Below are 21,609 nucleotides of genomic sequence, written 5' to 3'. Positions count from 1 at the left end.
TTTTTTTCCTTTAATTTATTACATTAAGATCCAAGTTGGCAACAAGAAATGTTTTAGTCAGTTTGGCTTCGTCTTCTCTTCGCACCTACCTCTAATTTCTTACACCAAATCCCCTACTTGTTCTCCTATTCCTATAGTGATCGCTTTGGTTTCTTCAATACTCCTACACAGATCCTTTCTTTTCCTCTCAGAGGTTTTGACCACTTTGGTTTCTGATTCTCAGTCTCCCTTGGTCCTTTCTTTCCATGGTTTTACCTTTGTTTCGTAATTTTTCCATATTGACACATACTTTAACAGCCTTTGCAGCAATAAGTTTTTGTCGTGGCGTTTTTGAAAGACTTCTATACATATACTTCCATTTGTCTCTCAATTTATCCCCCGTCTTTCTCAGAAATTCAAGTTTTGGTGACTGGTCCTGAAACAAATCCTTTCCATGTTTAAGATAGAAATTGGTTTACATAATTGGTACTGTTATGGGTAGGAACACTGAAGGAGAGGTTCTTTACAGTGCAGGATCGAAGGTAAGTAACTTTTACTCTGTGCCAAGTTGTTTGATCATACAAAAGTTTTAGGGAATTCTGATTTGGATATTGAAAAAAAACCAGGCCATGATGGAAGGTCAACCTAAAAAATCTCTTTTTGCATCTATAACGAAACATGAAGTCGAAAATAGCAGGTCAAGCAGTATGATTGTGAAGGTATTTTCAATCTCTAAACCATCTCAAACATGTTTTTATAAGTTCTTAATACATGGCTATCTAACTAGTTTTGGTTTTTTTGATTAAATCTGGGATGAAAACAGAAAGCACATACTGTAGTTCCTGCACATATCTTGGCAGAAGCAATATCGACAATCCGTGGTCTTGACCTCAGATGGTCAGGTCCAATAACAACAACAGAAATGCAATATGTTGAGCAGTATGTCTTGGCGAAATACCCCCAATATGCTGGCTTTATCGGAGAGAAGGTAGATCTCTCTACTCTTTGTATCAACGAAGAGATCTCAGAGCCTTCACCCGACGACAAGAACAAGTCACCTAGGACTGGTCTTAGAGAGGTCTCCACACCATCCTTCGGAAGCAATCACCCTGACTTGGATAGAACCCAGTTAGAGCCATCTAGACTGCTTGATATTCTTACAGAGAAAGCCTCATTTCCAGGGAGTTTTGTATCAATACCTGAAATCCAAGCTCAGCACAAGGTTCTGACGCACTGTGGATTGCCTGATGATGAGTATCTTGTCCTGTTCACTCAAAACTACAAAGATGCAATGATGTTAGTAGGAGAGAGCTACCCTTTCTTCCGAGGGAACTTCTACATGACTGCTATCGGGGAAGAAATGGATTACGTCAAGGAATTCGCCAGTTACAAGGAATCAAAAGTGATCCCGACACCAGAGAATTGGTTGAATTTGAGGATCAAGGGATCACAGCTTAGCCAGTATTTTAGAAGGAAGTGTAAGCACAGTCCTAAGGGGTTATTTTCATACCCAGCTGATGTGAATGGAACTCGCTATTCGATGCATTGGGTATCCGAAGCCCATCGGAACTCATGGCATGTTCTGCTGGATGCAACCGCCCTGGTCGTCGGAAAGGATAGGTTGAATCTTTCACTTCACAGGCCTGACTTTGTGCTGTGCAGTCCTGACAATACCCCTGCTAATCCTTCTACAATCACATGCCTTCTTGTTAGGAAGAAATCTTTTGATACTACAACAGCTTCATCTTAGCTCAAAGATTAAGAAGAGGTGTTCGTTTGTGAATATTGAACATGTTTAGACTGGTTAATTAAGGAACATCAACACATGTCTCCGCCTTGGTATCAGAAATTAGTAGTTTGATTTGGTTAATTATAACCTGTCATCATTGAATAATCTTCCAGTCTATGAATAATCCTAGGCATCCAATAGAAACAGATAGGTGTATTATGGAAAATAAAGAAACTCGATTTTTCATTGATTTATTTCAGAGAGCACAACTCAATTTAATTCCATTCACATGATTCAAACTTATTCCAAATATGTGGTTCTCTTTGGGCAGAATTCTACTAATAAAACTTAATTCAATTCCAAACAAGCTATTAGAAGATGAATACTATTTTCTTCCATTTATATGCCAGTGTGTTTCATCAAAATACAGTTCGCTGGGAGAAGGATGAAAGATCAATACTCTGTCATTCCATATCACCCTCAGTTAATATACCATCAAAAACCCCACCACTAGGCATCATGGGGAACGCGGGCTCTTGATGAGGCACCATCACATCCAACAAGCAAGGTCCAGGAGTGTCTAGCATTTTCTGAATTGCTGCTCTAACACCATCCTTTCTTGTTACATGGGAAGCAGGAATTCCACATGCTTCTGCAAATTTCCACATATCAGACAAAATCTCAGACTCCTTCAATGGATCACCTAAAGATGGGTACGCCCTGTGAGCCTTATAAAACAGATCCTCTCATTGTGCCACCATGCCCAAATATTGATCGTTCAACATCATTATCTTGACAGTGATATTCTCAACGAAGTCACCAACTCCTGAACATTCATTAGAAGACTTCATCACTATCCATATCCACAGCAATAACATCAGAATTTGCAATAGCAGCCCCCATAGCTCCCAATTTCCCCTGATGTCAACCACTGGCATGGTTTCTTACACCTGTAAAACTGAGCAGCCCACATTTTATGCTGCCCCTGTGCTTACAACTGTAGTAACACTATGTAATTCAAGAACCTGAATTGCATACTGCAGAAGAATTTCTTCTCCAGAGGTGTTAAAAGTTAATGGATACTTCACTTTCTGCTCGTTCAACTCTTCTCTCCATGCCTTAAAAATCCGTTCCACTTTTAGTTTCCCTACTCACCAAAATCATGTTGATCCCTTGCAAGGCCAACTTTATATCTGCTCCATGCCTTAAAAATCCGTTCCACTTTTTATCTGCCAAGAACTGATAGACGAGCTGCATGTTATTCCCAATCTCAGCCGAATCCATATCAATGCGAACAATCAATTATCAGACTCACAAACGCCTTCAGCTTTCCAGTCACAATCATCAAACCTCAGTCCAAAAAAAATTATGCAGTGAAAATTCGTGATGAAATTCCCTACTCGCGAAGCTCAATCTCTATTTTCATTATTTGTTTACCTTTGCATTAGTAGCTGGTTGCATAATTGGTTCGTACCTATTGCTATCAGCCCTTGCTTGTACATCCTTTTCTGCAGTTATCGACGTGCATAATTTGAATCTTAACTATTTTTTACGTAAATATAGACCATTTCAACTCTAGATCATTAATTAATATAAATGCAACCTATTGATGTCATATCTCGTGGTTACTAATTGCATCAAGAAATCAAAATGTTGATCATAAATCTAACACCTAATCAATGACTGGATGAAATGTCAGAATCAATCTCCCAACCTGTGAGATTCTTCTTGCCGTGTCCTTTTCGCAGTCAAACTCTCTCCTAGTAAATTTTAAGCCCCAGGATGTTTGGAGGATATTCTTACCAGAGTGAGGACAGATACAAATGGTAATAAACTAACAAATAAGAATTTGAAATTCATACATGATCCTCCCTTACCTCACTCCCCCTCTCCCCCTATATTGTTGATCACGTTTTCTAAAATTCATAATCTTGCAACAAAGCAAATGTTTCGTTATTTTTCTCCTAAAAATAAACTCAAAGAAATCAAATGCAAACAGAAAGAGACTGCATTCATACCAATCTTGGTGCTGGAATGCCCTTCTACAATTTCCAACATGGACCCTTGATAATCCCGTTTTCAGGAAATATGATTTTTTAAAATGGAAAATAGTTTAGATTTTCTTGAAGAAAATTGTTCCTCTTTGAGCGTTAAGAATTATCATGGCCTATTCAGATGCAAATACGAGCATTTCACACTCACATGATCTTGCAAGTGAGCTGCATCTTTCCCTTCCAGGATTGAATTTATGTCAGGTATTTTGTTAAAAGTGTAACTCTGCCATCCTTCCTTCAGGTTCTCTCCTTTCAATCCTAGCTGAAAAATGAGCCTTCTGCCAATCAACTTCTTCAACTAGGAATGTCATAGATGTTACCATTCAATCTGCTTAAAAAACTCATATCTGTCAGCTCAATCACCATCCCAGCCTCTCTATCCAACATTATGAGTAGTGCAGAGTGCAGAACCATTCGCATCGCTTATTTGACTTCTATCTTGAACTTTCGATCACAATTGTGTCTGTCCTGCAACCCTCCATGAAAAATAGCGTCAACCAAAGAAATTTTCAGAAGGACCGAGGGTCAGTTTGGCTATCTTCCGTGTTCATTTGAGCCCTCTGAAACACAGAAGATCATCAAACTCCGTATCCATTTGGAAAACCCAATTAATCATCAAACAATAGCCCAAAGAAATACCATCTTGAGAATCAAACCGACCTGTCTTGCCAATAGCATCATCAAATGCTGCTAAAGAACTAACCCCACTCCCAAGCTCAGAAATCAGTGCAGACATATATGGACTGCTATGCAACGGGACACTCAGAAACAGTCCTTGTGCCATCACGGCCACTCCTGCCTTTCCTGGTAACAATTGTCCGATAAATCAGCCAGTGCAGAGCCACCACACCAGCACTCCACCCCTGGTACTTTTTCCCTATTTCTAACATTGCAGTTGGCAGGTTATCTAAACTCATCAAAGTTGTAGCACATTAAAATTCAAGCCCGTCATCTTGCTAAGCGTGGATTTTGTTGGCTTATTTCCATCATCAATTTTTTTTTTCTATCAAATTGAGTTAGACAGTTCAATTGACATGAATGCCTTTAATAAGAATTATAGAATTTAGCCAGCATAAAAAGCATACTCACTCTGATATAACAAAATACTGGAGTTCAAATATCTGGACCCTTTCAAAGAATATTATTGACCCGCATGAACACACATGAAACATAGAAGTCCCGATATAAGCAGAGCATAGAAGGTCAAAGCAAGTACACCCCTGCCTCGGAAAACAAATCCTATTTTCTGTCAGCTCCCTGTCCATTTTTACTATCGAGAGTTAAACAAAAAAACATTATGTTAAGCTTCTCTAGCCATTTTTTCTTTCTATTGTATAGATAATATATTCTATAAAGCTTGTATCAAATACCCTGAAAAGGTAGAATCCGTTTTTTCTCTGGCTCACAACCTTCAACACAGGGTTTATACACTTGATAAGATGGAAAGCCTGGTCAAATGACATAAAAGCCCTGCCACCTTTGCTTGATGAACTTGCTAGTGATGACAGTTACAGTGAAGCAAAATAAATTAGTTTTAACTTGACAAGAATCATCTCACTCGATTCAGGAAATCGATCACTGCATAAGAGTTTCATCCAGCGATCACCAAACCTACGTAAGCGCAACCTGACTGAAAAGTGCCACTTTATTGAAGAACAAAATTTTCAATACAGAAAGTTTCAAAGTCGAAACTCATTCTCAGTGTCATTATCTAAAAGCATATGCAAGATTCAAATAGAACAAAAACAAAAGATTTAATGACATTGGCAATACTAATACAAAACAGTAGATGAGTACATTTTAGTCCCCACACATCAAACAACACTACATCAGCACGCCACTAGAACCAACTCCTGGACAGTAAAAATGAAAAACCCTGCCACAACTTGAACATAGAAGTCCACATAACATACACATAGCATGGAATACCACAGAACATACATACAACTACTACATCTTCTGCAGAGGAAGATCAGTATTTTCTTCTTCCATCACCCTCAGTTATCACATCTTTAAAAGCCCCTCCACTTGGGATCATAGGCAAGACATGTTCTTGGTGGGGCACAATCACATCCAATAAGTATGGCCCCGGAGTGTTCAACATTTTTTGAATTGCTGCTCTAAGATCATCCTTTCTCGTGATGCGGGCAGCAGGTATTCCACAAGCTTCTGCAAACTTCAACATATTGGGGAAAATCTCAGACTCGTTTGATGGATCCCCCAAATATGTGTGAGCCCGGTTAGCCTTGTAGAATCGATCCTCCCACTGTACCACCATGCCTAAATGCTGATTGTTCAGAAGCATTATCTTGATAGGGAGATTCTCCACACGAATAGTTGCTAACTCCTGGACGTTCATGATGAAGCTTCCATCACCATCAATATCCACAACAATTGCATCAGGATTTGCAACAGCAGCTCCAATAGCAGCAGGCAATCCAAAACCCATCGCCCCCAAACCCCCTGATGTCAACCACTGCCTTGGTCTTTTATACTTGTAAAACTGAGCAGCCCACATTTGATGCTGTCCAACCCCAGTACTCACAATGGCATTCCCGTCAGTCAACTCATCAAGAACCTGAATAGCATACTGAGGAGGAATTGCTTCTCCAAAAGTCTTAAAACTCAGCGGATTATTCATTTTCTGTTCATTCAACTCTTCTCTCCATGCCCTAAAGTCCATTTTCCCTTTAGCACCTCTGCTCTCCAAAATCTTGTTAATCCCTTGTAATGCCACCTTGACATCCCCACAGACGGACACATGAGGCTGCTTATTCTTCCCAATCTCAGCTGAATCAATATCAATATGCACAATCTTTGCTCTGCTCGCAAAAGCCTCGAGCTTTCCCGTAACACGATCATCAAACCTCACACCAAAAGCAAGCAACAAATCACTCTTATCCACAGCATAATTCGCATAAACCGTCCCATGCATACCAAGCATTTGCAAAGACAGCTCATCCCCTACAGGGAATGCACCGAGACCCATCAAAGTACTCGCGACAGGAATCCCCGTCAACTCAACAAACCTCCTCAACTCTTCACTTGAATTCAAACACCCTCCACCCACATACAAAACTGGTTTCTTACTCTCCGAAATCAATCTCACAATCTGCTCTAAATGCAACTCGTTCGGATTCTTAGGCAATCTCGACAAATAACCAGGCAATTTCATAGGCACATCCCAATTAGGAACAGCCAGCTGCTGCTGTATATCCTTGGGAATATCAATCAAAACAGGTCCAGGCCGCCCAGAAGTAGCCAAAAAGAAAGCTTCTCTAACAATCCTAGGAATATCATCAACATCAAGAACCAAATAATTATGCTTCGTAATAGACCTTGTTACCTCAACAATCGGTGTTTCTTGAAACGCATCAGTACCAATCATTCGCCGCGGAACCTGACCTGTAATGGCCACTATTGGGACGCTATCTAGCAGCGCGTCTGCCAATCCACTCACAAGATTTGTGGCGCCAGGACCTGACGTTGCAATACAAACGCCAGGCAAGCCTGACGCACGGGCGTAGCCTTCAGCAGCAAAGACACCACCTTGCTCGTGGCGCGGTAAGACATTTCGGATGATGTTAGAGCGCGTGAGTGCTTGATGAATCTCCATTGAAGCGCCGCCAGGATAAGCGAAAACATCTTTCACACCTTCACGTTCGAGTGCTTCTACAAGGATGTCGGCGCCTTTTCGGGGTTGATCGGGGGCAAATCTTGAAAACAAGAATTTCTCAGTTGTGGCAGGGGACGCTGTGGTGGTGGAGGCGGGTTTGGAGAGGGAGTTGGAGATGTGGAGAGAGCAGGGTTTCTTGGGGTTAAAGGAAAAGGGAAGGGTAAATTTGGAAATGGGTAATGGGGATATGGAGGAGGGTTTGCGAATGGGTGTGGTGGAGGCCCCCCCCCCCGCCGCCATATTGAACGTGCAAGGAGAGAGAGAGAAGTAGGAGAGAGTTTGTGGCAGGAGTTGAAAGACCGTTTTTGGACGACTGATTTAAAGGAGTTTCAAGTTTGAAGCGGGTGTGGACTTGGATGTGGAATTTACCCACGTGGCAGATTTCAATATAAAATTAAAAATCTTTTTATTCAATAATAATAATAATAAATTAGTGTGGCGATAGACTCAATACCTATTTATTGTGATAAGAATCATAAGATGTCCGCGGCGCCAAAAAAAAAAAAAAAAAAACTTTTGATTTCTTTTGTTACCGGATTAGTTTGGTTTTCTACACGGTGTATTAATTATTATTGATGTATTTAAAATATTTTATTGATTTTTTTATGCATGTAAAATAATAAAAATATTTCTAGAATTAAAAAACAAAATATTGATGGAGAATGATGTTTTAGAATTTTTTAATTATACAGTACAATTACATATATGTGCTTAGTGTCATAAAAATTAAAATATTTAAATGAGTTATTGACATTTTTTTCTTAAGATTTTTTTTATGACCAGGTTGATCAATAATTATAACTTAATTTAATATTTAATAAATATTTTTTAATTGAAAACGTTATTGACATGTGTAAGGTGTCGCTAACTTTGAGTGATATGTGTAGCGCCTTCAAGTGACGAAAAATATCTATTTATTATTTTATTTTATTTTTTATTGTATTCTTTTTCTTTATGGATGGTGCATGTTATTTAATAATGATCAGTTTATCACTAATATTTTTTTTTTTGTTTTCCCTTTTATTTTTCTATCATACATGGAGAAATGCACTCATGTATTTATTTGTATTGTTTTTATTATTCAGTCTTTTTAGTTTTGAATTTTTAGTTTTGTTCTTTTTTCTTTTATTAAGGTTTTATTTTTTTATTTTTTTATTTAATCCTTTAATTTTAATTTGTATATATAATATAATTTTTATTTGGTCCTTCTGCTTTTGATTTTCTGATTTTGTTTGTATTCCTTTTCATCAAAGTTTTTATGACTTTCTATTTTATCCTTCAAGTCAATTAAATGATTTTTTTCAATAATAATAATAATTTCAATTTGATCTTTTTTCTTTTGATTTCTTTGTCAATAATAATAATAATTTCAATTTGATCTCTTTTTTTTATTTCTTTTTGTTTTTTACTTGGTTTTTTTATCAAAGTTTTTATGGTTTTTAATTTTATTTTTCAAATTAAATTTATGATTTTTGTTTTTTTAATAATAATGGTGGTGGTGGTGGTGGTAGTAGTAATAAATAAATAATAATAATAGTATAGTATAGTATAGTATAGTAATATTATTAATAATAATAATGATACTTAGTAATAATGCTACTAATAATGATAATAATAATAGTAATAATAATAGTTTTTTCTACTGTAATAGTGCTAATGATAATAATACTTGTTATAGTAATATTAATAATTATGTTAAAAAAATAATAGTAATGATAATAGTAATAATGATGATGATAGAAATAATAGTAACAATAATATTAATAATTTTATTTTTCAAATCATAAACATCAAGTTTATGATTTTTGTTATGGCAGTAGTAATAATGTTCATGATAATACTATTACTATTAATAATAGTAGTAATAATAATAGTAGTAATAGTTTATTATGATAATACTAATAATGATGATTATAATTTTACTAATAATGATAACAATAATGATAATGATGATGATTATTATATTACTTATTACTATTAGTAATAATGATAACGGTGATAATGAAAATAGTAATAATAATGATAATTTATTATTCATTACTTTATTTATTAGGGATTGAGTTTCATCATTTTTCATGTATGATATTTTCAATTTAATAACCTAGATTACATGTTTGAAAAGTTAATATAAACCGAAATCCTCTCTTATTTGTTTTCTTATTATTTTTTTTCCTAATTACATTGTTCAACATTCATTTTATAACATAAAAAAGACTTTATGGTTTTTTTAAATTTCTTTTTTATTAGGTTAATCCGATCTCATAACCCGGGGCACATGTTTTGCGGGTTAACGCAAGTTGACTCTCGTTTTATTACCCTACTTACTTCTAATGTTTTTTTTCCAAGTTAGCATGGGTTTTTTTATCTATTTTTTATCCAATTATATACTTTCAATTTTTTTTTCAAGTTATCATGTTTTTTAATTTAATTTTATTTATTTACTATTGTTGTCATTTTTTTATATTATTTTATTAAAATAAAACCAAGAGCTATAATTCAAGTAACTTATTTTTCTTATTGATTTAAAACACGCTTGTTGTTTCTAGACATTATTTTTTTCACAGAGAAAAATACAAACTGAAAGTGTAGTTTGGGCCTATATCTAATCAATAATTATTCCTATTCATGCCTTCACAAAAGTATATAAATTTGGAAGTTGTTTGATCAAATTTTGTTACTTTTTTTCTTTTTTTTTTAAGAAAATTTGATTTGATTGATTTTAGAAAACATGATATATCATAAATTAAAATTAAAGAATAAAATTAAAAACAAACAAAATATTTATAAAGACAGAACAAATATTAAAAATCTAAAAATTAAAAACAAAATCTAAAATATCAATAATTAAAGAACAACTAAAAAATCTTGAATGCTCAACATGTTTTTCGAGGAAAGAAGAAGAGAAAAGATGAAAAAAAAGAAAACCCCACCAAAAACAATTTATCTTGTCATCATTGTTTGTCTAAGACAAAAACATCACAATAATTCCAACGACCTGAAGAAATAATTTTTTTTTAACCACTAGAAAACATCATAGGCATTGTTGAAAGGTTACGAGAACCTCGCACACTTTATTATGCACGCTAGCAAGTTTTTTAATTTTAATAATATGTTATGTTTGTTAAATAACTAAATTATCCTTGATGAACTTAAAAATATGTTATGTTTGTTAAATAACTAAATTACCTTTGATACTTAAAAATAAGAAAAAGAATTAAATAAAAAATAAAAAAATCCCTTGAATACAACTATTAAAAATCTTGATATGGAAGGAAGTTGAGTCATTTTACATCCTTTTTTTTTGTTTTTTTTTTTTTTTATGGAAGGAAGTTGAGTCATTTTATTATGTAAATGAGTGAAAAGACTAATTGTTTCTAGATGCTAGAATTAAAAATTTTGTTTTAAAGGGTAAATTAATAATTTTATTGTGTATTTAAAAATTAAAAAAACTATCATATCCTTTATCAATCTGACGATGACTAAGGCCATTTTTTTTTTTAAATAGGAAAATCAATAATTATATTGTACCAATGAATCTATTCTATATGTATAGTAAAACTTTTATTTTAACGTTTTGTTATAGTCATATGTATTAAGAAAATAAATAAGATTTCTTTTAGTTTTAAAGTATAACTCTGTTATAAGTAGAGATTGGATAGTTAAATTTATTTTATAAATTTTATAATATATTTATATACATTAGCAAAATAAGATAAAAAAACCAATAAAAATATTGAATATGAGTGGTGAGGTGGATGGACCATTCATCATTTCCTTGCCCCTGTACACATCATGATAAAACTAGATTAGACCTTAACCCAATCTTGTTTATCTATAATTATTTTTTATAAAAATCTAACCCAATTATAATGAGTGATTACAAAACATATTTAAAATGCATGAAGATTTAATTGTACACCTAAACACATATTATTATTTATTGTAATAGTATAATTATTATTTTTCCATTTCAAAAAAATCAATATCCTCGGTGTTAGGGGTATAATAGTTTTTCTCAAGGGTCAATTAGTCATTAGAAGATTAATCGAGAAAAATTCAATATTTTTATCTTTAAAATACACAATATAATAACCATGTTGCATTAAAAAGAATTAAAAAAATATTAAACAAGGGAAATTTGATCTTTTTATGTTATAAAAGCAAGATGTAAAGACTATAAAAATTATTTTGTTTTATTGTATGTTATAAAAGCAAGATGTAAAGACTATATTACCTTTAAAATAAAAAAATATTAAACTTATATTAAGTGACTTTTTATCTTTTCATATTACTTTTTTGTTTTTGTAATAAATAAGTTGACAAAGGAGCAATTTGATCTTTTGATTAATATAAATATTATTAAAAAAAAGTTATTAACTTATGTGAGGCTTGTGCCAACAAGCAGTCGGCATATGCAACGTTATCCCACCTCTAATTAAAGACCATATCCCAAGGTGACATTTCAAGTGCCTACCTGTCTTCTTTCTCTTAGTGTTAGGCGTGTGTATTATGATGGAGTAGTTGGCATCTGATGAATTTTTTTTCTTCTTTATCCTCTTTACTCTTTCTTCCCCTTGTAAAAATAAAAAAGATGTTATTTATTTATTTCTTAATTTTTAATTTAGTTCTTATTTTTTTTATTATTTATTTATATATATATATATATTGATTGATTTTTTTGTTTAGTTTTGTCCCTCGTCATTTGGTTTTTTTTAATACTTTTCTGGATTAATTTTTTTTGCAATTACATTCTCAAAATTTGATTTCAAATTATTTTTATATCAAATTTCATGTCTATTCTTTTAATTATTATTTCTTTTGTTCTAGATTCTTTTTCATTGTATTTGTTTTTCAATTTCATCCTTTGATATTTTAATGATTTGGGATTTTGCTTTGTTATTTTGTAGGGTTTGTCTTCTATGGGGTTAGTCTCGGGCTCATGATCAGAGTTATAGATTTTAAAGACTAATACAAGTTGGCTTTGATCCTTTTTTAAAAGTTGATTTTTTTTTTAATATTATCCTTCAACATTTGATTTATTAGAAACCAGTCTTTGTGCTTCTTCTTCTTCTTCTTCTTTTCATTTTATTTTTAGAGAGTTATCTCAATCATGTGCCCATGGTTGCGGGGTTAGCGGGTTAACTTGAGTTGACGCGATTATTTTTAATGAGTTTTTTGCATTGCTTTTTTTGATGAATTTTTTTTATAATTCCACCCTTTAACATTGTGTTGTTTGATAAATTGAGTTTCATAGTTTTATTCAGTTTGTTTTTAACAGGGTTACCTTGTTATCATAATCAATTTATAAATTTTGCATGCTAGCCATGAATGGGCTCAAGTTATTTTATTATTATTATTGATTTTTTTATCAATTTATTTATTCTCATTGCATTTTTTTATCATTTTATTTAAAGAAATCAAGCTTATTAAATATAATCAAGTAAATAACTTCTTTTTTTTTTAACATTTACGTCTTCTTAGTTTTTTTTTTCCAACGAAAAATATTTGGTGGGATACCCGAATCTATTTGATATGTAGGTTAACGGTGTCATCTCTAAGTGTGTGTTTAGTATTGCGGTTGCTGTTGTGGTTGTTATTTGAAAAAAGTTATTTTATAAAAAGTACTTTTAGTTGAGGTTAGTTTGAAAAAATATATATTTGGTTAAAACTGTGATTAAAATTAAGGTTGAACAAAAAGTAGTTTAATGTGTGTGGTTAAAAAAATGTTTTTCACATTGAGGTTATAAAATAATGATACAATATTATATTAATATTAATAATTTTTAATTTAAATATTATAGTTTTAACTACTATTATTACATCATGAAATAAATAATATTGATATCAAATATTTTTTATTATTCCATTAAACTATATGCAATGTCATTACATACAAAATCTATCCAACAATTAAATACTAGTTTTTGGAGTAAAATATAATTTTTTTAAAAAATTTACAATTTCATTACGCACAAAAGTCATTCGACAAGAACTACAGTTTTCATGATTTTTTGAGCATGCAATAAAATTAGATAAAATATTATCAGGAATAGAACTAAGATTATGGTACGAGTAAATATAATTCACCTTAAAATAATTTTAAAGAAAACAAAAAAAAATATTGTTCATGATTAACTACACTGGTTTTTCGGAGGGAAAAAACTAAACTTTTCTCACTGGTTTTTCAGAAAAAAAAACTGAACAGTACGACAGTGAAGCATGGTTCCACTATTCCTTAAAACTACCCACGAGAAGCAGCAAAATGCTACCTCTCCAATCCTACGGTTGGGCAACAAAAATTAACGTGTCCTACCAAACAAAATTAGTTTTGCTTGCTTTACTAAACACAAATATGTGTGGCTGCGGGTGAACCTCACCCACAACCACATTATCAAACAGCATCTAAGTCTAGCTCTTACAACCATACGTTCCCGACCTAGCTAGACACAATGATTAATAGTGATATTAGCAATACTATAAAAGACATGAGGAAAGTACTAAAACTTTCCCAATGCTTTTTATTTTCGTTGTATTAATTTTTTTTTGTTTTTTTACATGTTTGTTTTTTTTTCAATGATGTACTTTTTCTTTAAAAAAAATTATATGATTTTGTCAAAATTATTTATGTTTTTTTCTAATATTAAACTGGTTGAGAATTTAACTTTGTCATTTAAAAAAACATTATGAATAGTTACAATATTTTTCTATATAATTTTTTTTCTTTCTTTTTATGATTTTCTTTCCAAAATGGTCCTTTTCAGTTTCTTTTTTCATATTAAGCTGCTTAATAATTTAGTTTTGTAGTTTCTTTTATAAAAAACATCATAGATTACTATAGTATTTCCCATACATGGTTTTTATTTTGCTCCAATATTTCTTCAAACTCTCTTTGTTGAATTTTTTATTTTATAATATTGAGTTGATTGAGAATTTAGCTTTAACTTTCTCCACATGTTTTTTTTCTTATTTTTTATTTTCTTTTTTCTTTTTTTCCAAAATTATCTTTTTTTTTGTTATTTTTTTTTAATACTGAGCTAGTTAAAATTTTAGTTTTATAGTTTTTTTATTTAAAACACTGTTGATTGCTACAATGTTTTTCTATTTTTTTGGTCTTTTTGGTGAATTTTCTTTGTTAATTTTAGTTTTTTTCATATTGAGCTGATTGATAATTTAGCTTTATAGTTTTTTTATTTAAAACACTGTTGATTGCTACAATGTTTTTCTATTTTTTTGGTCTTTTTGGTGAATTTTCTTTGTTAATTTTAGTTTTTTTCATATTGAGCTGATTGATAATTTAGCTTTATAGTTTTTTTAAAAAAACATTATGGATTGCCACAATATTTTCCCACGATTTTTTCTTGTTACATTGTTTCCCTACATGTTTTTTTATTAATTTTTTAAAATTATCTTTATCAAATTTGTTTTTTTCATATTGAGCTGGTTGAAAATTTAGCTTTATAGATTTTTTCTTTAAAACACCGTTGATTGCTAGTGTTTCCCCACATGATTTTTTTTGCTATAATTTTTTTCAAAATTATCTTTATTAATTTTATTATTTTTAATATTAAGCTGGTTAAAAATTACTAGTGTAAATTTTCTCATGAAACACTATAGATTGCTATAGTGTTTTCTTGCATAGTTTTTTTCCTTTCATTTTTATATGATTTTTTTTAAAATTATCTTTATTAATTTTATTTTTTTAATATTAATTTTATTAAAAATTATAATTTTATATTTTCTCACAAAATATTATAGATTGTTGCAGTGTTTATTTATATGATTGTTTTCTCTTATTTTTTTTTGTTTTTTTAAATTATCTTTGTATATTTTATTTTTTTAATATTAATCTGGTTAAGAATTTAGTTTTATAATTTAATTTTTTAAAAACATATTATGAATTACAATAATATTTTTCTATATAATTTTAAAAATTTCTTTTATAAATACATGACAACGCATAAACAGGCCACGAGGGCATGGCAGCTAGTTTTTAGTTAAAGTCCGTACTACCTGTACTAAACCATAACAGAGCATAAAGCTGAGTTAGTAGTGATATTTTCGGATTTGGTTCCTTTTAAGTTAGAGTAAAATGATCTATGTGTAACTATAAATTTTGAAATCAATGATTTTGATTTCATAACTACTAATTTAAGACTATTATAACCGCTACTGTCTTGGTGGAAGTGAATCTAATTGATGAAATTCACTAGCATGATAGATCATGCTTCTTCTATTTTTATTTTGCGAGGAACTAACCCAATCCGATATTCTTATATTTATTTTTTTATTTCAAATTTACATATCATTTGGGATTTATTTCGGCATTTGTATTATATGGCACTATGTATTCTTGCACTTATATCATTACAAGAGACGTAAAAGATTTGTTGAATTCATTGCAGCTTCCTCACATAACAATGTTCTCTTCTTTTTCTTTTTTTTGTGGCCCTCTGATTATTTTTTTAGTTTTTAGCTTTTTATTTCTGAATTTGATCCTTTAAGATTATATATATATATATATATATATATATATATGATCTTTGTAATTTATTCTTACACGAAAAAATCTTCACAAAATATCCTGTTATTGGGTTGCTTCTTGATTTTACAAAAAAATATTTTGTTTTATTAATTGAGATTGAAAGTTAAGGGGCTAAGATTAAATGGGTAGAAAAAATGAAGCCCTCTTGTGAAAACACTTTTGGTCCCTTCGCTCTTTTGATAAATTTTGCCTAAAAGTTTTGTCAAGGTTCCTTTTTGGTCCTTTAAGTTTGGAAATGAAATATTTTAGTTTAAGACTTTATTTTCTTTTTATTTTGGTCCTTGATCTGAGAAATAAGAAAGAAAGTTACTAGGAAATAATGGAGAAAAAAAATTATCAGTTAACTATTATCCTATCCATAAAAAAAGTTGTTTTTATTGTCAATAAGTTCTTTTTTACTGGAGGAGCTCTGTTGAGGTGTTCATTGGTCCCCATCTTATGTAAAAAAATAGATTAGCTCTCGGAAAGTTTTTTAAATTTACTTGATTTTGCATTTAGAGATAGATTTTTTCCAAATTTAGTAACACAAATGAGTTTTTTAAGGCTTTTTGGAGTGTTTTTAGTTTATTTTAATAAAAAAAAATGGCTAGAAAATGGTTTTTTAGGATCTAAAAGGTATAACTTGAATCTCTAGCTATCATAAGTGGTGGTTAGAATTTTGGTTCTTTGAATTAAATGTTATATGACCTTTTACAATACGTTATTCATTATTTACCTTTCACCAAAAAAAAAAAAAAAACTCAGCACGCTAGTCGGGTGCCTAGGTTTTAAAGCCTAAACGTGTCTGGGCTTTGGTTTCTTGCGTACAAGCCAGGCAAAACATGTCTAGCAACACTTGGCTTCTGTTCTTTTTTCTTCTTTTTTTAAAATTTTTATTCAAACCCTCCTTTTTAAATGGATTTTTGGTTTGTTTTAAATTGTTTTATTTAAATTTTGATTAAGACCCTTCATTTTATTTTAATCGTTTAGTTAAATAAAAAAAAGGTTATTAAAGATAAAAATTGTGGTGTGAGAAATAAGTTTTAAAGCATTCTTTTTTATAAAAAAAAGATAAACAAGTACATTGAGAAAAGAAAAAACACTTGAAATGCATCATCAAGAAAGCTAAATGATAATACACTTGAAGTTGTTTCGTTACATGTATATTTATTGTTGATAGCGAAAGAAAAAAAAAAAAGGAAATCATGTTTGGCAGGAATGATGTTTTAATGAAACAATATCTTTCTTATCTAGCACTTGCATATTCTAATGTTATTTTATGTAATGAAATGAAAATTATAGGGATGGAGTCTCTCCCTTTTGCTGGATAAAGGGTGACTTGGGAACTAAGAAATATGAGAGAGGTAAAGGCAAAGCATCTACGCACGGAATAGAACGTGTGCTTGTATGCATGGTTTGAAAGAGATAATCATGTTTTTAGGTTCAGGGCATCAAATTATTGTAGACTGTTACTGAAAGTTTGGTCACTCATGAGACTGGTTTTTGTAGATGCATATTTTTAATCTAAATAACTAAGGTATTTGATTTTAAGGCAAATACTTTGTTTTTCTTGCCTTCCTATCCTAGTGAGCTTGTTCATTTCTTGGTTCCCAGAAAGTGAAAGCACGTTATTTGATTGCAACATGTCAATTCCGATGCCTTGTTCTTGCTTTAGGTGCTGTTTTGGGCAGGAGATGAGCTTTGTTATGAATAACAAGCAAGCATTGGCATGATGAGGTTTAGTGGCATGAAAGATGACTACATATCCTCTTCCAATCCTTAAGCAGTCCTGTTCTGCGTAGTAACTCGTTTGCAAGTATACAAAAACCTGCAAGAAAGTCCTGAAGTAATGGAGTTGAATTGAACAGAATTCTTCTTGGCCAAATTCTAATGTTTATTGACATTTTGCTGATGGGTTGGAATTCTATGCTCAAGGAAATTGAAAAATGGCAGATTGCGATTAGTATATTGAAAAACTTATTTCCACATATAGACTCTTTGCCTCTCTTTGCCCCTCATCTCTATATATTTGCAGCTTCTTCCTTTTCTTTTCATCTTTCTCTGAATTAGAAATCGAAAGTGACAAAAATGAGCAGCTGCTGCAAAGGAGGAGTCACAGCATCAGGAGGTCTGCTGCTCTCTATCAAGAACTGTAATTTTTTATTTTTTTTACTTCTGTGGCCCTGATGAATAATATACTGTGGAAGCAAAGTGGATGCTCGTAAATCATCGACTTTCTTTGTAAGACTAAAAAAAGTGAATTCTCCAATCCAAATATTTTCTTCGCGATCTTTTTTTTCGTATCAATAATATCTTCTCATATTTTTACGAGTTCAATTGTCAAATGATATTCTTTCAGCATTCTATGTTGTCACCTATATTCATTTGGCTTCAGCGCAAAAGAGAGTGCAAATTATTAGTTTTTTTTTCTTCAATGTTACTTCTGATTCTGGTAAAATTTTCCATCAAGTTTCCAATCTGAAACATGATTAAACACATAAAAGCGTGATAAAACACAAGGCTAGTATTGGATTCTCAATGTTCAATCCAGACTTTTAGAGCTGTAAGCCTGGGATTCTGGAGAATATACTTGTTTTGATTTGCATAGGTTTGGTCTGTATCAATTTCTCAAAAAAGAAAGCGAACACCACGTGTGTTCGTGATGTGGCTCATGGTTCTTGACCATCATGAACATTTTTCATTTCCTAACAGTTTGATCAGCAAATGGAACATTCTTGTGGCCCTTTTGGGCTTTATTAGGAACCTCAGGGCCTGAATTTCTTTCTTTTCTTTTGCCGAAGCCCAAACTGATCGATTCCATCTAATGTAGAGCGGTGCTTAGCCAAGGAAATCCCAGATCATCTTCAGTATATTTTGGTGTCAAGAATAAAAGCATTCTTTACACTACGATGTAACTTCTATATGGTGAGTAATTTGGCAACCATAACAAGCAAGGCGCGACTGTGTATAGCTGCTCTCTTTTGATCATAAATTGGTTTAAGTCCAGAATCATTAGCCAGTCTTGTGAATTTCCCGAAGATCCTTGCTCATTTGCACCTGAACCTCTTATGAATTTCTCTAGGATCCTTGCTCATTTACACTCAAACCTTTCCATCAAGACTTTTAACTCCCAAGATTTTAACAAATCCCCCCATTAAAACACGGAATACCAGTCCCATCTACTTGGTTAGAACTTTTTGGCTCCGCATTTGCTAGTCCCACACTGTAAGTTTCAAGTGATATCGATAAACAAGGCATTAAAGTACAAAGATGACGACAAGAGCATGATGCTGCTCTCCAGACACACTAAAGTACAAAGATGACGACAATAATAGGAAAAAAAAAATGACCATGATTGTGCTGTAATTCTTTCCTAACTACTTAAACAAGAGCATGATGCTGCTCTCCAGACACAGGAAAAGAAGATAGCCAACCAACCCATCAAGTAGTACATCAACAAGGAAAAGCATAAGATCACACAATAGGTCGAACATTAAATAGAGACCAAGGTTAACAAAAATTATAAAGTTTTTTATATTGTGATTACCTGGTCTATGGAGTATTGCAAACATATCAAAAAGGAAATTAAGCAAGTTAAAAGCTAAGCTTCTCATTAAAAACAAATTTCCAAGCAGACTGCCTTCATATTCTAATTGTTGATGATCCATACAGCCTGCAACTGCAGAGGGAAAATATAATCAGCCTCGATCAATTTCATTCCAAAAACAATTCAGAAACAGTTTAAACAAAAGCTTAATAGGACCACATGACCATTTTCAATAACCAGAAGGTAAAACAAACATGGAAAATCAAGGGAATGTTAAGTTTTTACACATCTAGGCATGACGCATGTCACAAATTCTGCAGAGACAAAAGGACCAAAACATCTTGCATCATCTTTGGTGTACTATAATAAATTAATCATAACTAGTATGGTTCTAATTATGTTGTCTGGGTGCCATTTTTACACATAATAGAACATGATGGAGATGGCAAACCTAACACTAGAAAAGTAGATGGACTGGTAACTACATTGGTAAAATGCTAAAATAATCCAAACCATTATCAAATCATGAGAATAATTAAAGGAAATGCACTAGTACATCCAAATCATAGCAAATCCAATTTGTGTGCGCAAACAATGCATACATAACTTATAGTAATTTTCAAACCAATATTGTCAAATGACTTTCATACAGAAACCGATGTGTATAACACAAACAGGTATAAAACTAAATTCAATTCTTAATTATCAAACAAGCCACAACTTATCAATCCAACCACTTCCTAATCACCACCATTAAATGATTAATCCGTGTATCAACTTCATATTTACCCCAATAGCATTCCTAATTGAGAAAATAAAAACAATCGATCCTCCATGTATCACACATTAACAAATCTCTTAACCAAATAATCAATTATCATCAATAAAAAACAAAAACTTGATACTGAAATCAACACATTACCTAAGAAGCCCCAACAATGATATTATTAATTGGGATAAAAATCAACTTCACGAAGAATCCAACAAATCCCATAACCACGAATCCAATTGCAGTACGAGACGCCACCTTTGTGAATTCTACAAAAAAAAAATCAAGCTTTTAAAAATCCCTGATTTTTTTACTATAATATTCCAATCAAAAAATTGAAAAGAAAAAAAACCTTTTTGATCGGGTTTGTGGCAGCGTTTGACGAGTCGGACGCTGTCTTTAGCGAATTCTCTGAGAGGATCGACGACGGAATCTATGGCGTCCATTTTTGTTGAGGATTGAATGGGAGATCGAGAAACCCTAGGTCGATTGAATTAGGATTTTTTTCTTTCTTTTTTTTGACACACAGCGTTTATTACAAGAGTAGCTGACGGTTAAGACACGTTTTTATGACAAGTGTAACGGAAAAAAGGAGACTTTTCCTAGGTCAAAGTTGGAAAGTAAATTTTATTTTTATTTTTATTCATTTATTTTATTGGACTGAAGCAAACCTTGAATAATGGGACAATATCATTCTTTTTTCTAGGGTTGCTTGTGGAGTATCAGAAAGAATTTAGTTTTATCTAATTATATTTTTGACAAAAATATTGATGGGACAATATCATTCTTTTTTTCTAGGGTTGCTTGTGGAGTATAGAAAGAATTTAGTTTTATCTAATTATATAAGTTGACACTCAATTATATAATTATTTATTATTATTATTATATCATCAAATAAAAAATAATTTTAAAAAATAAAATTATTAAATTCATTAGATTTTATAATTCATGTCATGAATTTAAAAAATTAAGATGTTAAGTTCAAATTAATCTAATATATTATTATCTTAATATTAAAAAAATATTATTTATAAAATTATTATAAATATTTTTTAACTCATTAAAATTAAATCAACTAGATTATATCATGACAACTTTTTTAATTTAATTTTAAAATAGAGCTAAGAAAAAAGATAGGTTAGGAACATTCAAGATTAACTCTTAAATCAAGTTTTATTAGATGTAGAGAATTCAAGTTTGATCCCCTTTAAGCCTAAATATTTTATTTTTTTTAAGTTCATACTTTTTTATTTATTTATTAACCCATAACATAGAGCAAGAAAAAAACTACTAAAACAAAAAATTAATACTTAATACTATATATATTGAATAGA

The 21,609-nt window shown here is 31.5% G+C and overlaps 2 protein-coding genes, 2 long non-coding RNA genes and 1 pseudogene across 5 annotated transcripts; 2 read left to right on the top strand and 3 right to left on the bottom strand.

Moving 5' to 3' along the window:
• On the top strand, positions 1-1,962 carry LOC105125306 (uncharacterized). 2 transcript variants are annotated; one of them, XR_842216.1, is made up of 4 exons: positions 1-521; positions 606-698; positions 803-1,782; positions 1,819-1,962. XR_842216.1 is itself a non-coding variant. In XM_011025694.1 (3 exons), exons 1-3 carry the CDS (start codon positions 474-476, stop codon positions 1,727-1,729), a joined length of 1,068 nt encoding a protein of 355 aa, XP_011023996.1. In that variant the 5' UTR covers positions 2-473; the 3' UTR covers positions 1,730-1,962. The 2 variants fall into 2 exon arrangements, 1 of the variants encoding a protein (XP_011023996.1); XM_011025694.1 differs by having other exon boundaries at positions 2-521; positions 803-1,962.
• Positions 1,935-4,546, bottom strand: LOC105125573 (acetolactate synthase 1, chloroplastic-like; annotated as a pseudogene).
• An 843-nt stretch (positions 4,547-5,389) lies between these two features.
• On the bottom strand, positions 5,390-7,762 carry LOC105125305 (acetolactate synthase 1, chloroplastic-like). Its single transcript, XM_011025692.1, has one exon. The coding sequence runs from the start codon at positions 7,676-7,678 to the stop codon at positions 5,735-5,737; it is 1,944 nt and encodes a 647-aa protein (XP_011023994.1). The 5' UTR covers positions 7,679-7,762; the 3' UTR covers positions 5,390-5,734.
• Positions 7,763-19,111: 11,349 nt separating this feature from the next.
• On the top strand, positions 19,112-19,634 carry LOC105125303 (uncharacterized). The gene is made up of 2 exons (XR_842214.1): positions 19,112-19,215; positions 19,265-19,634. It is a non-coding gene; the product is annotated as an uncharacterized LOC105125303 (long non-coding RNA).
• Positions 19,470-20,863, bottom strand: LOC105125304 (uncharacterized). Its single transcript, XR_842215.1, has 3 exons — positions 20,628-20,863; positions 20,429-20,544; positions 19,470-19,632 (listed from the first exon to the last, which is right to left on the bottom strand). It is a non-coding gene; the product is annotated as an uncharacterized LOC105125304 (long non-coding RNA).
• Between the last annotated feature and the right edge of the window lie 746 nt (positions 20,864-21,609).

This window comes from Populus euphratica, unplaced genomic scaffold, assembly GCF_000495115.2.
Source record: "Populus euphratica unplaced genomic scaffold, PopEup_1.0 scaffold22.1, whole genome shotgun sequence".
NCBI lineage: Eukaryota > Viridiplantae > Streptophyta > Magnoliopsida > Malpighiales > Salicaceae > Populus > Populus euphratica.
The sequence above is the reverse complement of the archived record's forward strand: the minus strand, read 5'-3'. Positions and strand labels throughout refer to the sequence as shown.